The sequence below is a fragment of the Mytilus edulis genome, chromosome 1, assembly GCF_963676685.1.
Source record: "Mytilus edulis chromosome 1, xbMytEdul2.2, whole genome shotgun sequence".
Classification (NCBI taxonomy): domain Eukaryota; kingdom Metazoa; phylum Mollusca; class Bivalvia; order Mytilida; family Mytilidae; genus Mytilus; species Mytilus edulis.
In genome coordinates, this window is record NC_092344.1 from 100,829,136 (window position 1) to 100,853,535 (window position 24,400).

The 24,400-nt window shown below is 30.4% G+C and overlaps 1 protein-coding gene across 3 annotated transcripts in view; it reads left to right on the top strand.

Annotated features, from left to right (window-relative positions):
• Nucleotides 1-24,400, top strand: part of LOC139516133 (laminin subunit alpha-2-like) — a 104,324-nt gene that overhangs the window by 13,808 nt on the left and 66,116 nt on the right. For all 3 annotated transcript variants that reach the window (XM_071306024.1, XM_071306031.1, XM_071306015.1), the window contains exons 2-3: nucleotides 9,591-9,883; nucleotides 23,926-24,168. In XM_071306024.1, the coding sequence (XP_071162125.1) occupies nucleotides 9,591-9,883; nucleotides 23,926-24,168 (536 nt within the window). The remainder of the gene's footprint in view (nucleotides 1-9,590; nucleotides 9,884-23,925; nucleotides 24,169-24,400) is intronic.

Sequence of the window (24,400 nt, forward strand, 5' to 3'; positions counted from 1 at the left end):
GCACTTGGCAATCTCCAACCATGGGCTGTTGCCTCAATATATATATCTCTTTAATTTTTAAATGTAAAATTATTAAAGGAAGTTAATTTTTAATAACTATTTAGAAAGTTGAGAGAAGAGACAATGAAAAAAGGTATTATGTACAATTCTCAAATCACCTTTACCATAAATGGTATTACACAGCCATATGTAATAACAAAAGTTGGATCAGTTCAATAGATAAGAAGATGTGGTATGAGTGCCAATGAGACAACTCTTTAGACCATTCACAATTTGTAAAAGTAAACTATTATAAAGATCAATGTATATTAGAGCAATTAGACCAATTGAATCTCAGAGTTAGCTGAAACCATCTAAGGCAATTTTTAACCGGATTTTTGTGACAAAAATGTCGGTTATTGATTTGGGGATGTACGGCGGGCGGGCGGGCGGGCGGTCGGGCAGTCGGGCGGGCGGGCGGGCGGGCGGGCGGCAATCAAATGTTGTCCGTGCATTAACTCATGAACCGTTCAACCAAGGCTTTTAAAATTTTAATATGTTGTTACTGACAACTAAATGAAGGTCAAGTTCAATAATGGCGATTTTGACTTTTACCGTTCAGGAGTTATGGTTCTTGAAAGATTGAAAAATGGAGTTGTCCGTGCATTTACGCATGAACTGTTCTACCAAAGCTTCCCAAATTTTAATATGTTGTTACTAATGAAAGAATGGAGGTCAAGTTCAATAATGACGAATTTGACTTTTACCGTTCAGGAGTTATGGTTCTTGAAAGATTGAAAAATGGAGTTTCCAGTCGTGTCCGTGCATTTATGCATGAACTGTTCTACCAAAGCTTCCGAAATTTTAATATGCTGTTACTGATGACAAAATGGAGGTCAAGTTCAATAATGACGATTTTGACTTTTACCGTTCAGGAGTTATGGTTCTTGAAAGATTGAAAAATGGTTTTTCCCGCCGTGTCCGTGCATTTTCTCATGAACCATTCAACCAAAGCTTTTGAAATTTTAATATGTTGTTACTGATGACAAAATAGAGGTCAAGTTCAATAATGACGATTTTGACTTTTACCGTTCAGGAGTTATGGTTCTTGAAAGATCGTAAAATGGCGTTTCCATTCAGGTTGTTGCATTTACTCATGAACCATTCAATCTAAGCTTTTCAAATTTTAATATGTTGATACTGATGACAAAATGGAGGTCAAATTTGATATTGACAATTTTCACTTTCACCATTCATCAGTAATGGTTCCTGTGATATTGCCAGGACACAAATAAATGTTAATAAATCCGGTTTGCTGTCGTTGTGACAGCCTCTTGTTTATTAATATTTTGCAGCACTTAATTTAAGACAAAACTGTTATACCCCTTGGTTCTTTAAAACATTGCTTAGTAGGACATGTTTTTTTTTAAATTTTACATAATTATGTGCCAGTTAAGGTGACCATTCCTGACCTGATTTCCATTAATAACTTAGTGAATGTAAGGTGATCAGGGAATTAGAAATGAATGTTATAATCTGTAATGAGGTAACATTTGAAAACTTCAATTACTTCATTTGATTTAATTTGATTTAAACTTTAATCTAAGATTAGCCATATGTTGTTGAGATTGTAAGGATAGGCTATGTAAGATAATTATCTATATTGTATGATGATGCCTGTTATTTTGTGGCAGATTTACACATTTTATACTATATCAATAGGAAAATTCTAATTAAATTCTTAAACTTTGATTAAGTTTTTCACCTGACATTGAAATTTGCAGGTGTTCTGGTCATTAAATATTTTTGATGATTAAAAAAAAGCTGTTTATTAAACTTATTGACACTTAGAGGTTCAACGTCTTGGCACTCATAATTGTTAATTGAGCAAACAGATTGCTTATTTCAGATCAATGATTTTTTTTTACTTTCTATATCATTATGCAATTACCTATATATATACAGCATATTTATAGCATATATGCAAGGAATTTGTCAACAAAAATTGAGTGGTCCAATCAGCTTGGTATCTCCATCTGCATTTATTTATGATCCCTGTCAAATTGAAATGAAGTTTTACTTCTGCTTCCATAATGAGAAAAATCTGGAAATTGAAAACTGTTTTGGCCTGAGGATTAAACCTTTTAACAAATATCACACAATTTTTTTTTTTCCTCAGTTGAAATTTTTCTTTTTGTATTCATATTTAGATAAGGAATTCCCTTTACATATATCTTGAATAATTTTGAGAATTAGAAAAATTGTAAATATTGAGAAAGTTTGGAGATGGGATGGTGACTTATACATGATTAAAATAGTTATGTATGTTATTACTTTGATAGTTTTTTGATTCTGCAGAAAATAATGTTAATGAACTCTTATATAATCAGACATATAAGAAATTCTGAACCAAAAAGGGCCAACAGTAAAACCAAAACGTAGACATGTAATTAGAGCTATTTTGCATGAGGGAGAAACATTCCATAATTTAAAATGAATTTGAAACAGCAAAGTAAGATAAAGCAGTATCTATAGTTTCATGCCACATGATAGTATTAACACTGAAGAACTGGTGATACCTTTAGGGACTAACAGTCCACCAGCGAAGGTATGACCCAGTAATTTAAGTGTTCATGATATGCATTACTATATAGGTGGCCTTCATACAGATGGTCGTTGAACTCAGTCCAATCATCTCCAAAGGTTTTGCTATTTTCATTACTTTCTTTGTGTGATAATTGAATTAACCTAGCAATTTACATGTCCACATAAAATACTTTAATAAAGAAATATATTAAAGAGAGGGCAATTATTGGTTACCCAATAACAAACATTAGATTGTCATTAGAATTACTCCCACCAGGAGGTGTAAAAATGTTATTATAAATGTCAAAACTAATATTTATCTTAATCGTAAAATAGATTTATATATATTGAACTGATAGTTATTCCTTTGGCTTTTAAAACTTTTAAATTGATTATTTTTCTACAATAGATAAAATGATTTGCAAGAAAATTAGCACTTATAATGTAGTTTGCAATTTTAATGTCCAATTTTCTTATTTATTTACAAAGGCTTTACTGAAATAGATAATATAGAAGAAATGCTTTAACCAGTTTTCATTCAGAATTTGTTTTGAAAACAAAGAAAAAGTGAAAGAAAAGAGAAAATTCGGGAAATAGTTGTCTTATAACTTGAACATCTGCAATATTTACCTGTTTCTTTCTATTTTGATATCTGAAATATGGGAAAAAATGATGTTTTCTTTCATATTACTCTTTGATCAAATGAAAGGTAAACATTGTTCTGATCAGTACAGCAATACAACCCATCAATTACTACAGATTCATAAGAATTTGATAATTGTTTATCCAGACGCTGCATCAATTCATATAGATTTTATTTCTGCTCATAAAAATGGTAAGGCTATCATAAAATAATTATTATAATATTAACAAGGGTCTACTGTCACTTACAAAGTCATCATATTTTATCAGGGAGGTTGTAAAGGGCAGATGTTATGACCCTTCCAGTATTTGATGATGGGGGAGAATTTTTCCTGAGCTTACTTACAGTATTTAACCACAGTTTAATGTTATTATATAACTACTGTGAAAAAGATTATCTAACCACAGTTTAAAGAGATAAACTATGTGCTCTGTTTGCTTTAAAATTGAGTTAACTTTGGTTCCTCAAAATACCTCCAATCACCCTTATAATCCTCTGGAGAAATATAAGATACATTCTCAGCTAATTTCCCTATCTAATTTGATATATTTAAGGTATGCTTTAATAATCAGATACTTTTTATTGTCCATTAACTTTGCCTCAAAGCAGATGGAGAAATGATTATCACATAGAAATCTTTATAGCGGGATTAAAGTATGGTAGGTATAATGGCCAGTGCTGACCAGTTAACGTGAGATATATAATTTCTGTGGTAAGAAACAGTTGTCTGGTCACATTTGCCAATGTTTATGTCATTTTGCTGAAAGCCCTGTCATAATTTGTAAAATAAATCTCGAAAAAATATTTGAAGTACTCATCTGTACTGGTATAATCACGTCTATAAGAAACAGAAAATTATTGGTGAATAGGACCAATTTTAGCTTCTGTCTTAATTTAGCTTAAAATACACATATATATATATCTATTCGAAGAAAAAGAAAATCATTTTCAAATACAAAGATTAATGGAGGTCAACGGCAGAGGTCAAATCTTCTATGTATTGTACTAAGCTACATCTCTATTAAGACATGATAACCTATATTGTACTAATGATCATTGGTCAAAATTCTTCATCTTGAAATAAGCTCTTGAAGTGTTGGTTTTGTTAAGAGAAGTCAACCCCTTTTTCATGTTTTTGGTAATTCTTGTAGTCAGATAAACTGAACATCAACAGTTGTCCAGTAAAGTGTCTTTATTGTTGAAATTATATTAACAATGTAGCAAGTGGGCATCCCTTTTAAAAGTGAAGGGTTGACATCAATGAAATAATAGAGCTGGGCAAGATACTATTATATAGAGAAAGACAGGTCCATATAATGAAATTTAAAACATGTAGAAAAATTTGAAATTTGATCAGATGATTATATGAGATGATGTATGACTTCTTGGGGGTGACTGTGACAAATTGGTCAATTATTTAGTACCCCTATAGAGACAGGTGCTCTCTACACTAAATATATATCACAATACTGTACCACAATAATTATCGGTAAATGGACGTTTAGATTTGAGTGGATAAAGTAGGAATTTGTAAAAAATGTGCTCTATTTCAAATAAATAGGCAAGTTGAGTTTGGTTGGATAACTATAGTTGTAATTATTCATCTCAAATTTCAGACTGTTTTTAAATTCAAGCTAACAAAATTTGAAAAGGAATTTAGTTATACCCACACTAATGTACCAATTTGTAAAAGCCCCTCTAAAAGGGTATCATTGTTACATATAATCTCTTTGTTGACAGTTTGATATGCTTACAAATGTTTACTGTTTATTTTTGGATTTCAAATGAGTTAGTGTTTAACAGTTCACTTGCAAAACTTTAAATAATAAATTAACAGAAAAAAAACCCACCCAGTCATGGTATATAGATATAATAGAAATGTAAGAGAGATGGGGTGGTTGTAGTATCATGAGACATATAGTTTTGATGAAAAGCTAGGTTATTACCTTGTGTCAAAGAAACATGTTTTTATCTTTAAAGTTTTATCTCTGTTCATTTGTTCTTAAAAAAGAAGTAATGAATTGAAAATGATACTCACATTAAAGATTAACACATTCTAAATAAAGTAAGTTTCTTAACATAACAGCAAATTTGAAGCTTTTATTACCAAAATTAATAATTTTGGTAATAAAACTTAAATTTGCTTTTTCTGCAAAAAAAATAAATAATTGAAAGATATGCATTTTTTATATTTCACTTAAAGTAATTTATCTTTGGAATGAGTTACTTAAAGTCATATGAAATCTCAAATTAAAAAAAATTATGCATATATGTTTTTTTTATAACTGAATGGATAGCTTTCATTATACAACTTATTTACAGATACTTTTTTCTGAGGAAAATTCTTTTATTTGTCCACATTTAGAAGAGGTTTACTTATTTTTAATTGCTTGCTTCCAGGAAGCAATTCGCTGACATATTTTCTGGATGCATTGTGACCTTAGTGTGACCCTCCTCGTAAAAATCCGATGATCGCAATATGCATGGATCTGTCATTAAAATAAACAATTATCTGATTGTGCATGTTAAACGCGTACTAAATACCCATGCTTTTTGTTGACTGTTTACTATAAGGTGACAATCGGTAAAATTCAGTTTCAAAACACAGCATTTAATGAGCAGCCATATTTGTTAAATCATAACAGACAGAGAAAAAAAATTGACGATTATACGATATATTTGCGTGAAAAATGATAAAATCATGCACAGAGGACTAAGTTTATGATATATACATGCATAATGGATCAAGAATTGGATAAACATTATATTTCACCAGTCACTCGTTTCATATGACTTTAAGATACAATGTACAACATATCATCCTTATTTTGCCAAAGTTAGTTGGTGAAATTTCTAAGGTTTGGCATAATTTTCATCATCTGTTAGGCCTTTTATCTATAATCTGGACGGTTCCTTCAAAACATTATTATCCTTTTCTTAATGACTTCAAGTCTCCAAAACATGAGGGTCTGGACTCTCAGATCTCGACAACATTTAGATAGACTGGACTTGAACCTTTGGGTATATATTAGTTATTAAAATGCATTAATTTCAATCCAAGTATATTTGTATTGTGTGGTTTTTACATGAGCACTTCAGTATCAGGCTCAAAAAGTAAGACAAGATGAATCTTCTACAAAAACTTAAACTTTTCTGTAAAAAATCTGTGTAAAGGTCAAAGATCACATACAATATTAATACAAATAAATGCTAAAATGCACCTGTTGCATGTAATGTCATTTTTACAAACATAACTTTAATGCACTTATGCATTTTGATATGAAAAGAAACTGTTAAAATCCTGCTTAAATTTCAGTTAAGTTAAATAAATGGTGTGCCAAGATGGTATTATAGTGAACTTTAATTGTAAATTCATATGGTAAATGTTTTGTATGAGGTGAAAATGTTATCGCGGTCATCTTAAATGTCATATTTAGAAATCAGATTTATAAATTATAGGTAGATAGAATTAGGTCAAGTAACCAGGTAAAATGGATGATTTAGTAAAGTACCTTTCAGGGTATTAATAGGCCACCTTAGGTGGAGATCTCAACACCTACAGTTATATTGATATAATAAGAATGTCATTCTCTTCTTGAATATGAATATAGCCAGATAGATTGTTAGTCATTCCCTTGCTGGTGGTAGGGTATATTGACATGTATATAAAACACGTTGTTCATTCCCAATTTAGGGGCCCTAAGAAGCATTATGTTGTACAAAGATAGAAAACAGGAGTAAAACAACAAGTACAACAAGAAAATAACAACCAACAAATCATTAATTGTATATGTTATGTCAATTTGTAAAAGAGGATATATTTTAGATTGATTGATTTATGAATTGTTTATGTGCAGCAGCAAATTTTACTTGCATATTCAGGAGAAGGTCTTCTGTATGTCATATATGTATATACCCTGAGCTTGATACTAGGCAAATGTGGAGTGAAATATTTAGAATTCTTACTCAATATGTAACAAGAGGTCTCAGTGCTAAAGTGGTCTATGTACTGTATCACTAGCCAGTCAAGACTAAGGTTGTGAGATTGATTCTCACACGTGCACTCTACCCTAATCTAAATTGACTAGGATTGTTAGTTTTCCACCCAAAGGTTGTGGTTCTCTCCTGAAACTCCAACTTTCTCAACCAATAAAAACTGACTGCTAGGAAATAGCTCAATGGTGTTGAAGGTGGCATTACACACCAATCAATCAATCAACCACTAGTTTACATGTAGATATGTCACCCTTCCAAAACACATTGTTCTTAAGTCCTGTTTTACAAGTCTTGTTATTCCTCAAAAAGACAGCTTCTGTTTTTTTGTCCATTTGAAATCACCCATAGCATTCTCTTTAAACAGTTATGGTAACGTATCTGTAAGACCACAAAGGCAAAACATTTCAGTGACAGTGTATTGTAAAAAGTCAGAATAATTTGCTTAATGACATATATTTTGAAATCTCAATTAAGAATTTTCAATAGTTGCCTAAGTTAGGTGCATCTAAAATTTAAATTCTTGATTCTAGAAGAATTGTTGATAATGATTACCGTTCACAGTGTTATTATAAAACATTTACTTTTTCCCTCTGTATTGTACCTTTCTCCAGCTGCATCATAATTTTATTGACTGTTGCAGAATTAGTTTGACCTTGACATAATGAAGTTTAATTTGATTTCCTCATCAGTTGGTACAATTCTCTTGATTAATTTCCAGACAGTTAACATTTTAAGGTGGGAGAAAAACAGTAATTGATTAATTAAACAAGAACTGAAAGAATTTTGCATGGTTGCAAAATTAGAAACACCTACTTCAGCATTCCAACAGCACATAATAAAATTTTTGTAATGAATAACTTATTGGATACAGTAGTATTTAAAACAAAGTAATTAATTAAATTGATGGTATTTTAATGTTTTTAGAAAAGTGAAGAAATCTTTCAACTAATTTTGACAGAGCAGTATTAGAAACTGATGTTAAGAACATTATAGCTTTTGTAATAGATCTGAAATGAGTATGAGCTTGCCAGGTTTGAAGTGGATTATGAAGCACAAGAAACAAATGCTTTAGATCTAGTCATATGTAAAGACATCTTTAATGAAAAAAAACCTTTTTGTTTTCTGAAAGAGGAACTCGGTAATTGGGCCGAGATTCAGGTTTTGTAGGTCATCTTATATTGGCACATAATATTAAACTGAATTTTGTTTTAAAGACTTAGTTATAACTGACACAAAATGACATTTGATTTATGAATTATTGAACTTAATACAATGTAGAGATATGTTTTGCATTCAATTAAACATACCCCTACCAAGACCAGTGGACAGCTTTTATTAACTTTTGGTAAACACTTGTAAATTATACTATTGAAAAAGTTGCCTTATAATCAGTTGATTGATCTATGTTTAGATACATGTTATTTTAGTTCTCAGAGTAGGTATATATTAATTTTTACAATTTGCAAATTCATAAATTGTGTTATTAAAGTGCAGCTGTACTCCTGGCAGACTGCCTGTTTAATTTAGTACTTCTGCCGGTTATTGCAGTTCTATGTTTATTTGGTTTAAGTTTTTATCGTCAGTTGTTTGGGGATACAACCATTAATAGTAAAGGAAGCTTATCTCATAAATTAAATTGTTCTCTCTTCAAAGTAAAATAGGTAAAAGGTTACCCAATTTTATATTTCAAGAACATTGTAAATGGATATAACTAAAAACCATAGTTATGAAATTGGAGTAATATAAAAATATGGAGATGTGGTATGATTACCAATGAGACAACTATCCATCAAAGTTGAAATGAATGTAAGCAATTGAAACCATTTTAGAAAGGTTTCAGCCATTCTGGGTCTTCTTAAGGTTTTTTTTTATCATTCTTATCTTGACCACCAACTTGAATTCTAAACAAGAGATACATACTTGTAGTGAGCTTTTTTGTTTTGGTAATGTTCCGTGACACATAATTAATGCATTTTCAAGGTGATCCATTCATTTAAATACAGTGCAAAAAATAATTCCATTTTTTAAAAGTGTATAGATAACTTATGGTCTGAAAAACAGAATGAATAGTTGTCCTTTCTTAAGTACTAGGTTAACTTTTCATCCAGTAATTTTCATAGCATTAAACTTTTAAATACTATTTGAACATTTTATTCCTTGATACAGCAACAACAAAATAAAGGAAAAGTTATCGGAAACATGGATTTTTGATTCATCAAATATGAAATTTGAAGTGATGTTTCATTTGGTTTGTTGTGTGCAAAGTCTGAAAACATGTAATCTAAAACCCAATAGCTTTGTGATTATTTTCACTAACCATGGAAAGCTATGAGATATCATACAAATCACTGTGTAACTTTTCAAACTATTTGTTTTTTAATTTCAGATGCTAAAGCTTTGTTTCCTGATATCCTGAACTTGGCCACTCGTTCTAATATAACAACAAATGCAACATGTGGACTTCAGGGAAAAGAAAGATTCTGTAAATTAGTGGAACATGTCAAAATCTTTCCTGGAGAAAATAGGCATTGTGATGTTTGTGATGCTAGAAGCCAAGATAGACGTCAGCGGCACCCTATCTGGAATGCCATCGATGGCAGTAACAGATGGTGGCAAAGTCCATCATTGACCAATGGTGACCAATATAACTATGTCACAATTACATTAGATCTTAAACAGGTAGGAACAATGAAATATATCTGATAGTAATTAAGAACTTTCTTTCAAGCAAAAAGTCAAAACATATTTGGATTATAAATTCAGAAATTATTGCGAAAAAAAGTGACAGAGTTGTAGACGCAATAATTAAAACTCGCATTTTGAAATATTTTATATGAATTAAACAGCATTTATCTCAAAATTGTTTTAAGACTATACTGACAAAATCGTAATAATAAATGCATGCAATAATTTCTGAATTTACAGTAGATAGATATGAACTAAGATTTCAATCTTGAGAACAGATTTTATTGCCTTTTTTCAATCCAAAATATAATGTCCATTTTGAAAGCCCTCATTATAAGTTCTTTATAAAACGATGAAATCATAGATGGATCTTATTGTAATCCCACTAGATTGGAGACTGTATTGCATTCAGCTTGCACTTCCTTCTACCATCCATCAATCACACTTTTCTGATATTCAATTGACAGAAGGACTTCATATTTAGTTAGCAGCAATGATTTGTAATGTGTGAGCTTTTTTTTTTTTGATCTATTAGATATTATTTTCCTCTTTGCTGTTACCCTGAATTTTTCATTAGGATTTTTTAACAAAAATTTCTCCAGTACATGTACTATTGAACAGAATGACTTCATATTTGGTCAGCAGCTTGGTGGTGATGAGTTGTCGGGTGTGAGAACTTTTCAGATCTGTCAGACATCTACTTCCTGTTTTTCGATACTTTGAATTACGATGTGTGTATGCTTAGCACGCCAGTGTGAGCATGTTACATGTTTCTTGTAGTACTTTATAATGATTCAATAAGCATCTGGTATTTTTAAGTGAAACTCCTGCCACTTGAATGCATGAACATTTTTCATGGAAGTCAATATAATTTAAGGAAAGAAATGTTAGACAGGGTCAATAAAATTCAGAATAATCTTTTAGCTTTATTTAAAATTCCAAGAATCTGTTTAAAGGTACACCATATCCAATATAGAACGAAATGAACAATATATATATATAATGACAAACGATGTGAGAACTGAAATATCTGTTGTTATATATTAAAAGTTAAAATCAGATATCTTAAAGGTTGATCGTTGATTTTTTGCACTATCAGCATACAAGGACTACTGTGGTTTCATTTATTTTCTTTGGTACCAATATTCATGTATTAAGTAACCCTTACATATTCGTGGATATTTAATTTCATGGTTTTGCCAAAGTCTGCATTCAAGCCTTGTAGAACATTTGTCATTTGTTGAACATTAGATTTCGTGGTTCACCTTTACCAATGAAATCCACGAAAATTGGTATCCAATGGATAATTGAATTTACAATAGTTGAAAATATATTATAACAACTGAACAGAATTAGCTGTAAATCAATGTTGAACTTGATGATTTTTAAACACTACATCATCATGGGACTCCACCAATTATAAATTATTCTTATTTTAGAACGGCTATAATTTATTGTACTGTCTTTTTATATTCATTCTTTCCATTAGATTGAAATGTAGATTTTGATCTTTGAACTGTTAACTATTAATCAGTATTGAATTTACATTTTGTGAATCAGCAAAAAGACAACCATCCTTTACCTGTTAACTTGAGTCATAAAATATATGTGTGTTAAAAAATAATGTGTTGATCAAACACTCCAAAACCAGACAACATTACATATTGTATGACTGTCCTAAATATTGATCTTTATTCAATTTGAAGAAAGTTTCTAACTGCATATATAAGACGTATAACCGCAGTCTTCATAATAAACATTTAAATCTACAGGCCCAGAGCTCAAATTTCATAAAATTTTAGTTAGACTCTGTTGGCCTGTACAGACGATTTTAACAGGCCCAAAAGAAATTTTACACGCCTAGACTACTGTGCCCGTGGTGCAGCGTGAAGACTGTAACAGGACTTGAAAAAAAGATGAAATCAATCTGTAGATTTTCATATAAAATGTTAATAATGTTATTACTTCTATTGAGATGTTAAATGACGGTTGGCTTGACTTCTAGATGATGTCCAATAAATTCCAATTTTTGAAATGATGACCGATATAAAACAGATACATGTGCATTTGCAAAGACATTGTGGAGTAATTGGTCCTAATTTTGGCTCATGAGGCACTGTTTGAGTATGGAGGCTTTTGTAGCCCCAGACTCCCCCTCCCCCTTCCAATCCAAAAAGGGTAAATAGTGATATATAAATAATTAAATGATGAAAAAGGTTAATTTTGAACAAAAGGATTATTTTACAATATGTTCAGGAAAGTCCTACAATGCTCTCATGGTGCACTTGCTCACTTGAATCTGTTAGTAAATGCTTGTATGATTTTAATATTAATACATATATGCAGATTTGATTTATTGTTCAAAGGTACATGTTCATGAATGTCCTAATTAGGACTTTGAATCAATAATACAGTACAGTTAATAGCCTGTAAAATGTTCCAAAATGTACATACTTAATTCTAACTCTTAAAGTTCATATAGATCAAGCTGTAACTAAAACTTGAAATTCCAGACCTTCTCCTTATATGTTTACAAAACTTTACATACATGTTATTTCCTCTCATAAAACACTGGGCACACACATTGTGCCTGTAGTGAATTTATAATCTCAAACATAATGTGTAAACAATTCAGCTAATATTATTGAACATGGAATCAAAAATATATTTTTCTGAAAACTGTTGTTGGTGAGAATGATGGTAATTTCAAGATATATGAATTAAAGGACTAGTAGTGATAAAGGCATATATGTAGTAAGATGTCCAAATTTATATTTTCTCATTTTTCTCAAATTTTGAAATATGTTACAATTTGGCTTTTATTAAAAGCTAACTTTTATTGATAAACTGAATATAGAGGGGCTTTATTTCAGAGAAAAATTGAGACCTTGCTATTAGTTTTGCCAGGTCATCCTTAGAATGGGGTAAAGCTGGTTATTCGGTTAACTTACTGTAATACATTATGGAAACATCTTACATAATAAACTGACTTTACTGTGATGTAATGAAATAAGTGTTTCACTCTTCATTAAATAAATTAAAATGAAAATGAATTCAATTATGATAATCATTACAACACAGGAATTAATGTTCACATTCTGTGAATGGTTTATTTTGTTACCACCTATTTCCTAAATTTGTAACAAATATGGACAAATTTGGAATGTAAGAAAACACTTTATATTTCTGTGTGTTATCTTGAAAAAAATTACTGACTTGTATCATTGCAGTTAATATCTAGGGAGTCAATTGTTAAATACATTTTCCAAATTCAGATCTGCTGTAGAAATTATTTATTTATATTTACAGGATAAGGATTGCTTTTCAAATTTTTGTATAAGCCCATTATTTTAACATTTTTAAGACTGACTATTGAATTGGGGGTGGAAGCTATTTTGAAAAAATTGTTATATACCGGGGTAATATGAGAATAAAAAATTAGAATTTAATATAAGAAACAAGGAGATGTGGAATGTTTGCCAATGAGACAACTATCCACCAGAGACAACTATTGGACACTGTACAACCTTCTACAATGAGCAAAACCAATAAGATATAGTATGCTATAAAAGGCCTGACAGGACAAAAATTCAAAAGAGAAAACTAAAAGCTTGATTTGTGCTAAAAACAATAAACCAAAACAAATAAAGCATACAGCAACAATAACCTGTAAGTTATTATCGCCTGACTTTGGACAAGGAATAAAGAATGCCTCTTCTTCAAGTTCACTCTCCTAGTTGGTTATTGTGCCATATTCTCTCAATGATTAATCCTGGATTAATGCAAAAACTATTTGGAAAGTCTTCATTTTTTAAAACTTTTTTTCCCTAGAAAATGCATTTAAATGTAATGTATTAAACTTTTTTATTACAATGTAAGGCCATTAAGGACATAAACATATTTATATTTCGCTTATCTCTGTTTGCATACATTTCAAAAACTTTAAAAAGCAATCGAAGTAGAAATAATTGTTAATTTGTAATCCTCTTATCCTTGGATCTCTGGGTAAAACTAACTTCAGGTCTTTTCTTTTGTAAAACATAATTGTATCAAAAACACTTTCTTCATAATTACCGTAGGACATAAATTTTATTGGTATATTTTGACTATGACCATTCACTGAATCGTTTTCTGCAAGCCAGATTACAAATATAGGTTACAATGTTATTTGAAGAGCTTTTTGAAGTGTTCATAGATTAATGTGTATGCAAACATTCAACAATATTAAAATTTCCTTTATAGAAAACTTTGTTAACTTTGATCATAATCTATAGCCATTGGAGAGGGGTACTTTCTCCCCCACACCTTTAAATATCAAAGCATAAAAACTGAATGATAACAAAGAAAACGATTGCCTTATGACATAGAGGAATGCCAGCTACTAAGCTAAGACTAAGACAGGATCCAGTGGGCCTCTGGATCAGATAACCCAATACAAAGGATCAGGATCTATTTTCACAAAAAATCTTACTACTTAAGTTCATCGTCAGTCATGAACACTTTAGTAAACTTAAGATCATCTTTAGCCGATCAAATTTAGACCAACTTTAGACATAAGAGTTTTTTGTGAAACTTATCACTGTATGCGTGTATTAAATTATCATATGGATAGTGATGTATGGTTTATTAATGTATATGTTGTCATTGTTGGTGTTTCTGTTATCTCATTCTGAAATAAATGTTGAATGAAAAAGTACAAATCACTATAGTATAGTGTCTGAACTTTTTATTTCATACCACTTGTAAACTTAACTAAGTCAGACAGGTAAATCCAAATTTCATTAATATTCCTTTTTTCATTTAAATCTATTTATCAAAGCTTTTGGTTTTGATCTCTATCTGAAAATAAATTAGCTGTTGTGTTTATTGAGGAAATATATCACTTTAAGATTAAATCAACTCCATATATATTGAAAAGAATTTCATTGCATATAAACACATTTATAAGGTAAATCCTTAGACACAAGTGTTTCCCTTGTAAGCTAGACAGATTTTACTCCAGACAACTTCAAGCATTAAAAAGGCATGAATTAATGTGATAGGAAAGAAATCATTCACAGAAAAAGATTTTTTAAAGGAAAATCTATTGTTATAGTTGTCAATTAATGCTGACATTGTAAAGTTTTATATTTAGATTTGCATTTGCATTGAAGAAAGTTTGTCAAAATTGCCAAATTTTAAAAGAATGCATTTCTAATATGTACTATACAAAATTTAAGATTTCTGCAAATAAAAATTCATCAATGTTTAAAAAAAAAAATTGAGAATGGAAATGGGGAATGTGTCAAAGAGACAACAACCTGGCCATAGAACAGAAAAGCAACAGAAGGCCACCAATGGGTCTTCAACACAGCAAAGAAATCCTGTAACTCAAGGATACAATGAATGTAATATGTTGCACTTTGTAAATACAGCTGTTTCTCAAACCACGCCTCTTTTGGGGAGATCTTGAATATGCATAGAAAATTAATTTTGTTTACATACTGGTTCCCAGTTGTGCTCTCTGTGTTCCATCTCAGCATAGAGACATAATTGAAACAAAACCCAGGAATACCATTTTACTATATCGACTGATTTAATGACATTGATTTCAGGTTTATTAGTGTTATACATATCAATATTCTGATTGAGATTAATTTAAAGCCAACATATTATTATGATATATATCTATATAAAAAAACAGAACTTTGCACATTTGGAAATTAACATATTTTTGCTCTTAAGTGCCATGGTATAAGAAACGTACCTGGAAACCTGACATTAAATTTCACAAACTTTTGGTTATAAACTTATAATTTTGGTTTATAATTTTAAAATAATCCTGCCATTAAGAAGCACTTTATACATTATGTTAAGTTTGTAAATTTCCCACATACTTTATCAGTCTATAGTGTATCCTTAGTACTACATACCAAGATAAAGCTTGGAACAAAACTATATAACCAGAGTCCTAAAAATGTTATGTATCTCCTGGTTTTCATTATAAAATTGAAGGAGATGTGGTATCATTGCCAACTATCCAACAAAGTCAAATAAAATGGATTTACCGATAAGCATTTATAGGCAACCTTGCAGCCTCCAACTTCAGTGTTGATTTGTTCCTTATATGGCACTAAGTTATATATATAGTTAAGGTGTTTTTTGGCTGTGGTTTTTAGCCATTACATACCCTAATAAGTATATACATAAGTCTCCACCTTTGTGTTGGAAAAATCTGGTTGATTATTAATGAAATCCCTGAAGTATAACTGGAGTGGGCTCCTTCTCAAGCATTGAGTGGCCCCCTTCTTGGAAATTTCTTGATCCACCACATGACACAGAACTCAGTATTATTTTAGCCTTATTGGATTTTCGCAAATTTAGTTTACCTGTCGAAGCGTAGCGGAGACAGGTAACATGTATTTGCGACAGTAAAACTACCTATGGACGTCCTAAAAGCTTCAAATACAATACAGTTATCTTTATTCTAATGCAAAACAAGTTCATAATTAAATTTCAATCATTATTTCAGTGTAAAATCTTCATTAAAGAAAATTCTGCAAAAAGATGTTATCTTCTTTGGTCCCTACACTAGGTGACGCCATAGGTATGCTTCTGGCGTCAAACATAAACACCGGGCGTTTTCTGGCTTCTGTGCCGCTTCAGAATGAATTGAAATTTGATAAAAAGAAGAGTTTTAGGTGCAACATGTGAGTTTTTTTGGCTTATTATTGTAGAAATTACATGTCAATACATTCAGCAATTCAAAATGTCAGCTTCCTTAGTTACAGACAAGGAGATAAAGAATTTTACGCTAACTGTCATCCAATCAGAACCAATGATACAAAATAATTGCATTAGAATTGTACTTTTATACCAGTAGTACATACAAGTTTTTTATTAATGGACTAAGTTGACCATCAGGCAGGTGTTTTGACATAATCCATTATGTTGACTTACACATCACGTAATAGGAGTGCTATTAATTGATAATACTTATGTAATGGGAAAATTATTTTAGGAACAAGATACAATATCTTTTTATAACTTTCTTAATGAAGCTTATTATCCTAGTTCTCCTGAATAAGGTGACACCTTTATCTTAAGGCCATGTGATTGTACAATCACCAATGGATCTTACTGAAGTCTTGAAGTTGTTGGATTTGATGCCTACAGTAGTTTTGTCAACTTGATAACTCTTCTTTATAATATTTATTGATTATGTAGTTATAATTAACAAATATTGCAAGAATCTACTCATAATACTCAGAGATTTCTGTTAGCTAGGATCTTACATTTTAATTTTTAAAAAATAACTGAATATCTGTGTTTTGCCTCTTGTCAAAGTCTATCTTGATGTAAACTGAAAATCACAGTAGTTGTTTGATTACAAATTATTGGAATTTAATGCTTGCCATGTGAGAGTCATACTAGTTTACAGATTTAGAGTTGATTTGTGTCCTTCTGTAGTCAGTCATACCCCCAAAGAATTTCCTCAAAGCTTACCCCTTTTCTGGTTCGTGTGGTCACTGAGGCATCATGTCTGCCCAAGCTACAGCAAGCAGGCCAATAAAGAGACAAACCTTCCAAAATTGATGTAAGTGGCACAAGAGGGCCAACTTTTATTATCATAACAAAAGCATTGGTTTAAAAAACAAGTTGACTTTGACCCCAATAATCAAAAGGCTTCTCTTCTTTTTCTGATTTTTCCATTGGTATAAGTTCCATTTTAACAACTGGAAAGCTTCAGTTTTGGACAGTAGACAGAAAGAAGAATGGACAGACAAAGCCACATTTAAGCTCTTTTTTGTCTGGGAAGCATAAAGTGATGCATTCATCACATTCTTATAAAAAGAGACTTTTGGAAATATTCAATTATGCACATCAGCAATAATTGGTTAGTCCATTGTTGCAAGCCATTCATGAATCTTTGTATTGTGAATATGGTTACCTCATATTCTTACTAATAAGCACTCGATCAGTAGTTTGATTTAAACATTTATTGTTCAGTATATGGTCTAGGTGGGAAAGAAAGAGCATTAAAAGCTAGTTAGAAATACATAACATATTTGTACCAGTATCAAATAAGGCCTGTCTAGACATCTGTTTAATCTGATTGGTTAATCCTGGCTTTTTGTGGTTTTTGAATTGATTTCATTGTAATTTTTAATAACGAAAAGTATTTTTTATGATATATGATAAACTTAAAAGAAACAATTAATGCAAAATTAAAATAAATGTAGTGAACGAACATTTGATCATATCTGAAAAGCCAGTGGGGAAATATTTTATTAAATGAGAATCGAAATTAGAGGAAAATTGATGTTTTATTAAAAAAATCTTTTGGAACAAATTACAGAAAAGTTTTCCCAGGTATTTGTTAGTCATAAATATACATCAATGCTCAATGATTTTTAATATTTGATTTATTTATATATGTTATATTTAGTCATCAAATATTTAAACTTTTTCAATTGGATTAGATCTAAACAGTTAGATTTGTTGGCCACAAATAGTCTGGGCAAAAATAGAAATAAAAAATGACCTGAATTTGTCAGTTAATGTTATGAACATACTTTAATTTTGACATGATGACTTTTAAATTGTCTATATACCTTCAATTAAATTTTCCAGCTGTGTATGTTATTAATGGTATTCATTATATCTCTAACAGTATATATACAAATTTAAAGTTGTCTTTTAAATGTATGATGGCTTCTGTCTAATGAACGTCCATGTCATATTTTTTTCTATTTGTATAACATCAATTTAATTTTGCTTTGTATGCATTTTCTTTCTTGTAAAATTATGGAGAAGAAAATTATCATCTTGCTGTTCGGTGTGAGCCATAGCTCCGTGTTAAAGGCCATACTTTCACCTATGGTGGTTTACTTAAACAAAGGAGAAGGTTCACGAAGGGTTAAAATTGGCCCTGAATTTTTTATGTTTTTTTAAATCGGGCCAAAAAATTACAAATTTCACATAGAAATACTTGTGATAATACTACTAAGACAAAAATATTTTTTCTGGCACTTTCCTTTACTATTTATGGAGCAATGACCCCTTAAATGAGCATAATTTGTAAAAAAGGTCAATTTTGGTACTTTTTGTCCATAATTTCAATTGTTTTTGCCATAATTAACCTTGGCCTCCATCTACGATCCAAAAAGTTTTTTTTTGATGAAATCTATATCAAAATTGGAATCTTTTGGTTACAACACATTTTGGATCGTAAGTGGCGGCCAATGTGTTTCAAAAGCTTTTAGGTCTGAAAAATGCACAAAATCATCATATTTTGACAAAATGTCCAAAATGGGCTTACTTTTGGCGAATATCTTGTACTCTTATGAAAAGAACTGATATATTTAGCATTTATACTTTTGAAATAGACCCATTTACGAACCAAATTGAGACCTTTTTGGTGTTTTATGATAAAGTTGATATTTTAGGCCATTTTGTGCCATTAGTGAACCTTGTCCTTTTCACTAAGATGGGAAGTTATCCCATAAAGACACTCATACCACATCTTCTTATTTCTATGTACGCAAAAGAATTTACCAAAGATTTGTGCCTTTTGTTGTACTGTTTGTAGGACAGCCTGGTTTATCTTCTTCTATCAGAATCATTGCTTTTATCCTGAAATTTTATATTTTTACTTAGTCAAAGCTGGAATCCTTTTGATACTTACATTTATACTGCCATTGGTGGAAACCTCTTAGTGGGCCAAAAATACACATTTCCCCCAAAAACTAAAGAGTTAATATGGGTATATGTATTACAATGTGCATGCCTTAAGCAGTTTGAAATTAAACTACATTCTGTACGTAGATAATTGCTAAATTTGCAGACCTCAATGCTTGCATGGCTTGTTTAAGATCTAACCATGGCACGATAATAAAACCCTTCTGTCGCTTGAAATTTAAATTAAATATAATTAAAAAAGATGAAAGAGACACCTATAATACAGTTTACTATTTAATTTAACATGATTACATGTTATTTAATTGCATAATAAATCTGGAACTTTTTCTTTAATTTAGTGCATGGTTCACTATTTGCATAATGGAGTGCATGACATATCCATACTTCCTCTTTTGTCACAGATTATTGAAGAATTATCAATCCACCCGTTTCACCCTTTAACAACTTATTTGAAAGCCATATTCAGCATATGATTTATCGCTCTATTTTATTTAAAATGTTTGAACCTACTTCAAAGAGTGTCAGGTATTAAATGGGCGAGGACTTTGATCTTTTTACTAGCACAGTTAGGGTGCACAGTAGAACATTATTGCCCTTCAAAAGGTCAAATATTTTTTTGTATATTGACCATTTAAAACGTTGACATTTTGTGTTACTGTATGGCTTAAAGGGGAATGCTGCCAAATATTAAAATATAAAAATGGTGTGATTGCCACTGAGACAACTATCCACCAAACAGAATAGGACAAGTATGTGAACAACTATCTACAAGTCCTTGTATAGTCCTCAGCAATGAGAAAAAAAAACATTGTTAAGTAAGCTCAATAAGAATTTGAGTATCTATAGGGCTTATTATAGTTTGTGTCAGGTTAAAAAGTCTGGGTCCACATCAGTCTGTAGTTCATATTTTTAGTGTCATTTTTACTCCTTAATAATTAAAATGTTTGTAAACTGAACAATTCCATCAAAATCTTTGGCATGCATAATTCTTTTATCTAACCTTTAAGATTTTTTGGGAAAAAGCCCAAAATTCTAAAGGAATTGAAGGGGACATATTGAAGTTAAAAGTTTTCTTCTGATTGAGACCATTAATTATTTCATAAATTGTATTAAATTGACACAAAGTTTAAGATACGAGTTATATGGTAGTTAAACAGCAAACCATCGACAAAAAAAAACAAAAGACATCTATATGACAATATACAGTGGTTTATTAAGGAACTTCCATACATTACTTTTTCCAAGTTTAAAGTGGGTCAGTTAAGTTCCATAGCAGAAGATGCTTTGTCACAATTTATGTTATGCTCAATACAAAAAAAAAAGAAATCTGTTTAAAGAGAGTTCACAATCCTATTAAGTTCAAAGATTTGGATTTGTAGCTTCCAAGACACATGAAAACTAACTCAGTAACTGCCACATACTATTCAAGAATGAAGAAGTATTTCTAATGCCTATGTAAAAGTTATAAGAATTTTTACAATGTTTACAGACTATTAAGATTATCATTGAAACTGATAGTAGACTGAAGAGTAATAAAATAGTGATGATACTACAATCAGTTGATCCTCTTGTTAATATTTAACTACTGATAGTTGATGTTTTGTCTGTCATTATTGTGTTGTAAATAGCCCCCATACAAAGATTTTCTATCTTGAACCCCCACTTATAAAGTCAGGGGATTTAATCTACATTTCTCTACAGCATTCCAATGATAAAAAATCTTTATTTAGTTAGGAAAGATAGTTTTACATTGATAGGTCTTTTTTTTACTTTGCCACTTGAAATCAAAATAATTTTTTTTACCTATCTTAGAAATTACTCAAAACACAGGATAGTTTGACATGACAATTAAGTATTATTGTAATAACAAATTTTATTTTTCAATTAGGCATCAAAGTGGATAGGCTATATATATAATTGGCATAAATTTACTGTTACAAAGACAAAACTATTTAGCATAAGCCATATCAAAAATAGTTGCCTTCATAAACACCATGTAGTGAAATCTGTATTGTACAGCTGACATAAAAGCCCTTGTCATATGATTTCTAGATGATTTCCAGTATTAAATCACTAAAACTGATAAAGATGTTCCCAAAATTTCAGTCCTAAAATTTTGTGAAATCCAATTATTTCTAATGATATTTTGTTAATAGAATATATTTAATATATTTCATTACATTGTATGTGTTTTCTTTTTGCTAGTGCAAAAAAGTGAAGTTTGGTTTCTTGCGGGCATTTATCATATTTTAGCATGATAAAGCTAAAATTGACTTAAATGGTATTTAACATTTTGACACAAAATAGCATACCAGTACTTAACTGAAAGTAATTCTACCTTTGTGTCTAACAGAATGCCACAAAATTGACATCTAATTTAAAGTTGAATAATAAAATACAGGAATTCAGTCCTTTGTGAAAAAAACTGCACTGTGATTGAGTTTTGACACCCACAAATGCTTATTTACCTTTCTATAATGGTTTCATTGAGATTTTTAACCTCAAATGTTTTGTCAATAGTAAGCACACATCTATGAATGACTGCCAGGGTTGCAGGTAAATGAATTAAGAAATAGACTATAAGTTTGTTAAAGGTAACCACAAAATCAGGTATGACTGTTAATATCCATACCTCCTGTTTATAAAAGTAAAACTTCAAATCTGGAATAACTATACTCAAAGTACTTAACCTATTATATAATTAATATACTTCTTAAAGTTATAAAACAGATGTGCATCTAAGTGTGTACATTAAAGATTCGGGGGATTTTTCTTCATTAAATCTTTTAATAGCTTTTCTTATTTTTATGTATTTTCACTTAACTTTTGCTTGAGAAAACTTAGTTTGAAAGCAAAATAAAGGAGTAGGTCCGGTAAGGGCCGATTTTGGCCTCAAATTTCAGGTTCATCTAACGAAAGATTTTGGACACTTTTTAAACACTTAAGTGTCTATTTCAATTGATTTGATTAGTTTTTGTGAAAGATTTTAACTGATTTAGTCATTAAAATCGCTCCGATTCAAGCTTAAATATGAAAAATCTATCAAATATGCCAAAAAACGTCACTTTTCAGATGGTTTTTGTCAAAAATGAAAGTGGCCGCATCCGTGTTCATCCTCAACCTTTAGATATGTTATGTATTATCATCAAATACAACTTACATTTCAATATTATGAATGAACACGAATGCGGCCACTTTCATTTTAGACGGAAACCATCTAAAATTTAACTAAAATGCTGAAATTGTGAAGATTTCAGTAATTTAGCATGACTTTATGATGCTAGTACCCGATATATGTGCATTGTATTGTCGAAAACAGCCCATTTTTATGTAGCAGAAGCATTATACTTTCCAAAATATAGCTAAAAAATTACATTTTCACAATTTTGTAAAACTGCTATATTTTGGGGCCAAAAAGGGGTCTTACTGAACCTTCTCCTTTATGAAATCATATGACATTGTGCCATTTAAATATCATGCCATTAACTTATGGGATATTTCTACTTATATTTAACTTCAGAAACAAAGACATTAAAGCAGTTTGGGTGGGAAATGACAATAAAAATTATGCATTTAATTTTAATTTATTTCTTTTTTCTTTTGATTTATTTGACAAATAGAATTTAAATTTGACAAGTTAAAGTCATCCATGACTTTCAGTGACATAAAAACTAGTGCATTTCAGTGCTATTGCTTGATCAAACCTATAATTCACAGAAATTGACATTTCTTATCAAATGATTTACAATGATTTCAATTTTATGGTTTTTATAAATTTAATTTAATGATTGAAAAACTTATGTTTTTTACTAGAGAATTGTTTTTATAAATTGAATTTAATGAATGAAAAACTTCTTTAATTTAAGAGAGAATTATATCTATATATCCTGGACAAATTAATTGAAACATGTTAATTGCACTGGTATGATATATACTTGGTATTTGAAAATTAACAGTGTTTAGTATAAAATGGACTTCATATAATTTATACTAAAACTTAAGTTGCCACATTGGACAATTCCATATGCAGCCTTTGGTTTTCCCAAATTGATGTATTGATAATTTACAGTTATTTTTGATATGGCAGAAGAACTAAAAATATGTTTATTAGAATATATATATAGATACCTATGGATTTTGGTTTAAAATCGGATTAATTGGTAGCAAATTTCAAAATGGATTGAAATGAGATATGAGGTAAACTGTTCCTATGAATGAATTGTTTATCTTGATATCCTTTTAATAAAAATGGATATCATCCTGCATTTAGGCCAAGACGTGTTAAAATTTAAAAGTGATGCATCTTTAGATGTGCCAGATATAAATGTTTTTTAAGATTTGCTTGTATTTTTCAGGTCTATCAAGTAGCATATGTGATAGTAAAAGCAGCTAATGCCCCTCGTCCAGGCAACTGGGTTCTTGAAAAATCTGTAGATGGTGAGAACTTTACACCATGGCAGTATTTTGGGATTACACGGTTAGATTGTCTCAGGGAATATGGACTACCAGATACTTATGGTATACCTAACTACCTCACAGATGACCAAGTCATATGTACAACTAGATACTCCAAAATAAAGAAATTAGAAAATGGGGAGGTAAGAAGATTTTGTAATTATTATGAGCTGCTTCCTTCTCAAAGCAGGTAAGATATCTTTTTTATTGTGAATGAAGAAAAAGGTGTTGGTTCGATATAATGCAAAGATATTCCTTGAAATAACCAAATATTAAAAGAACAGATGTATTATTGTCTTTTTTCAGTAAAACAATTACTGGTCATTCAAGCAGCTGAAGAAATCACACCTAACAGCAAGATTTTAATGGTTTTGT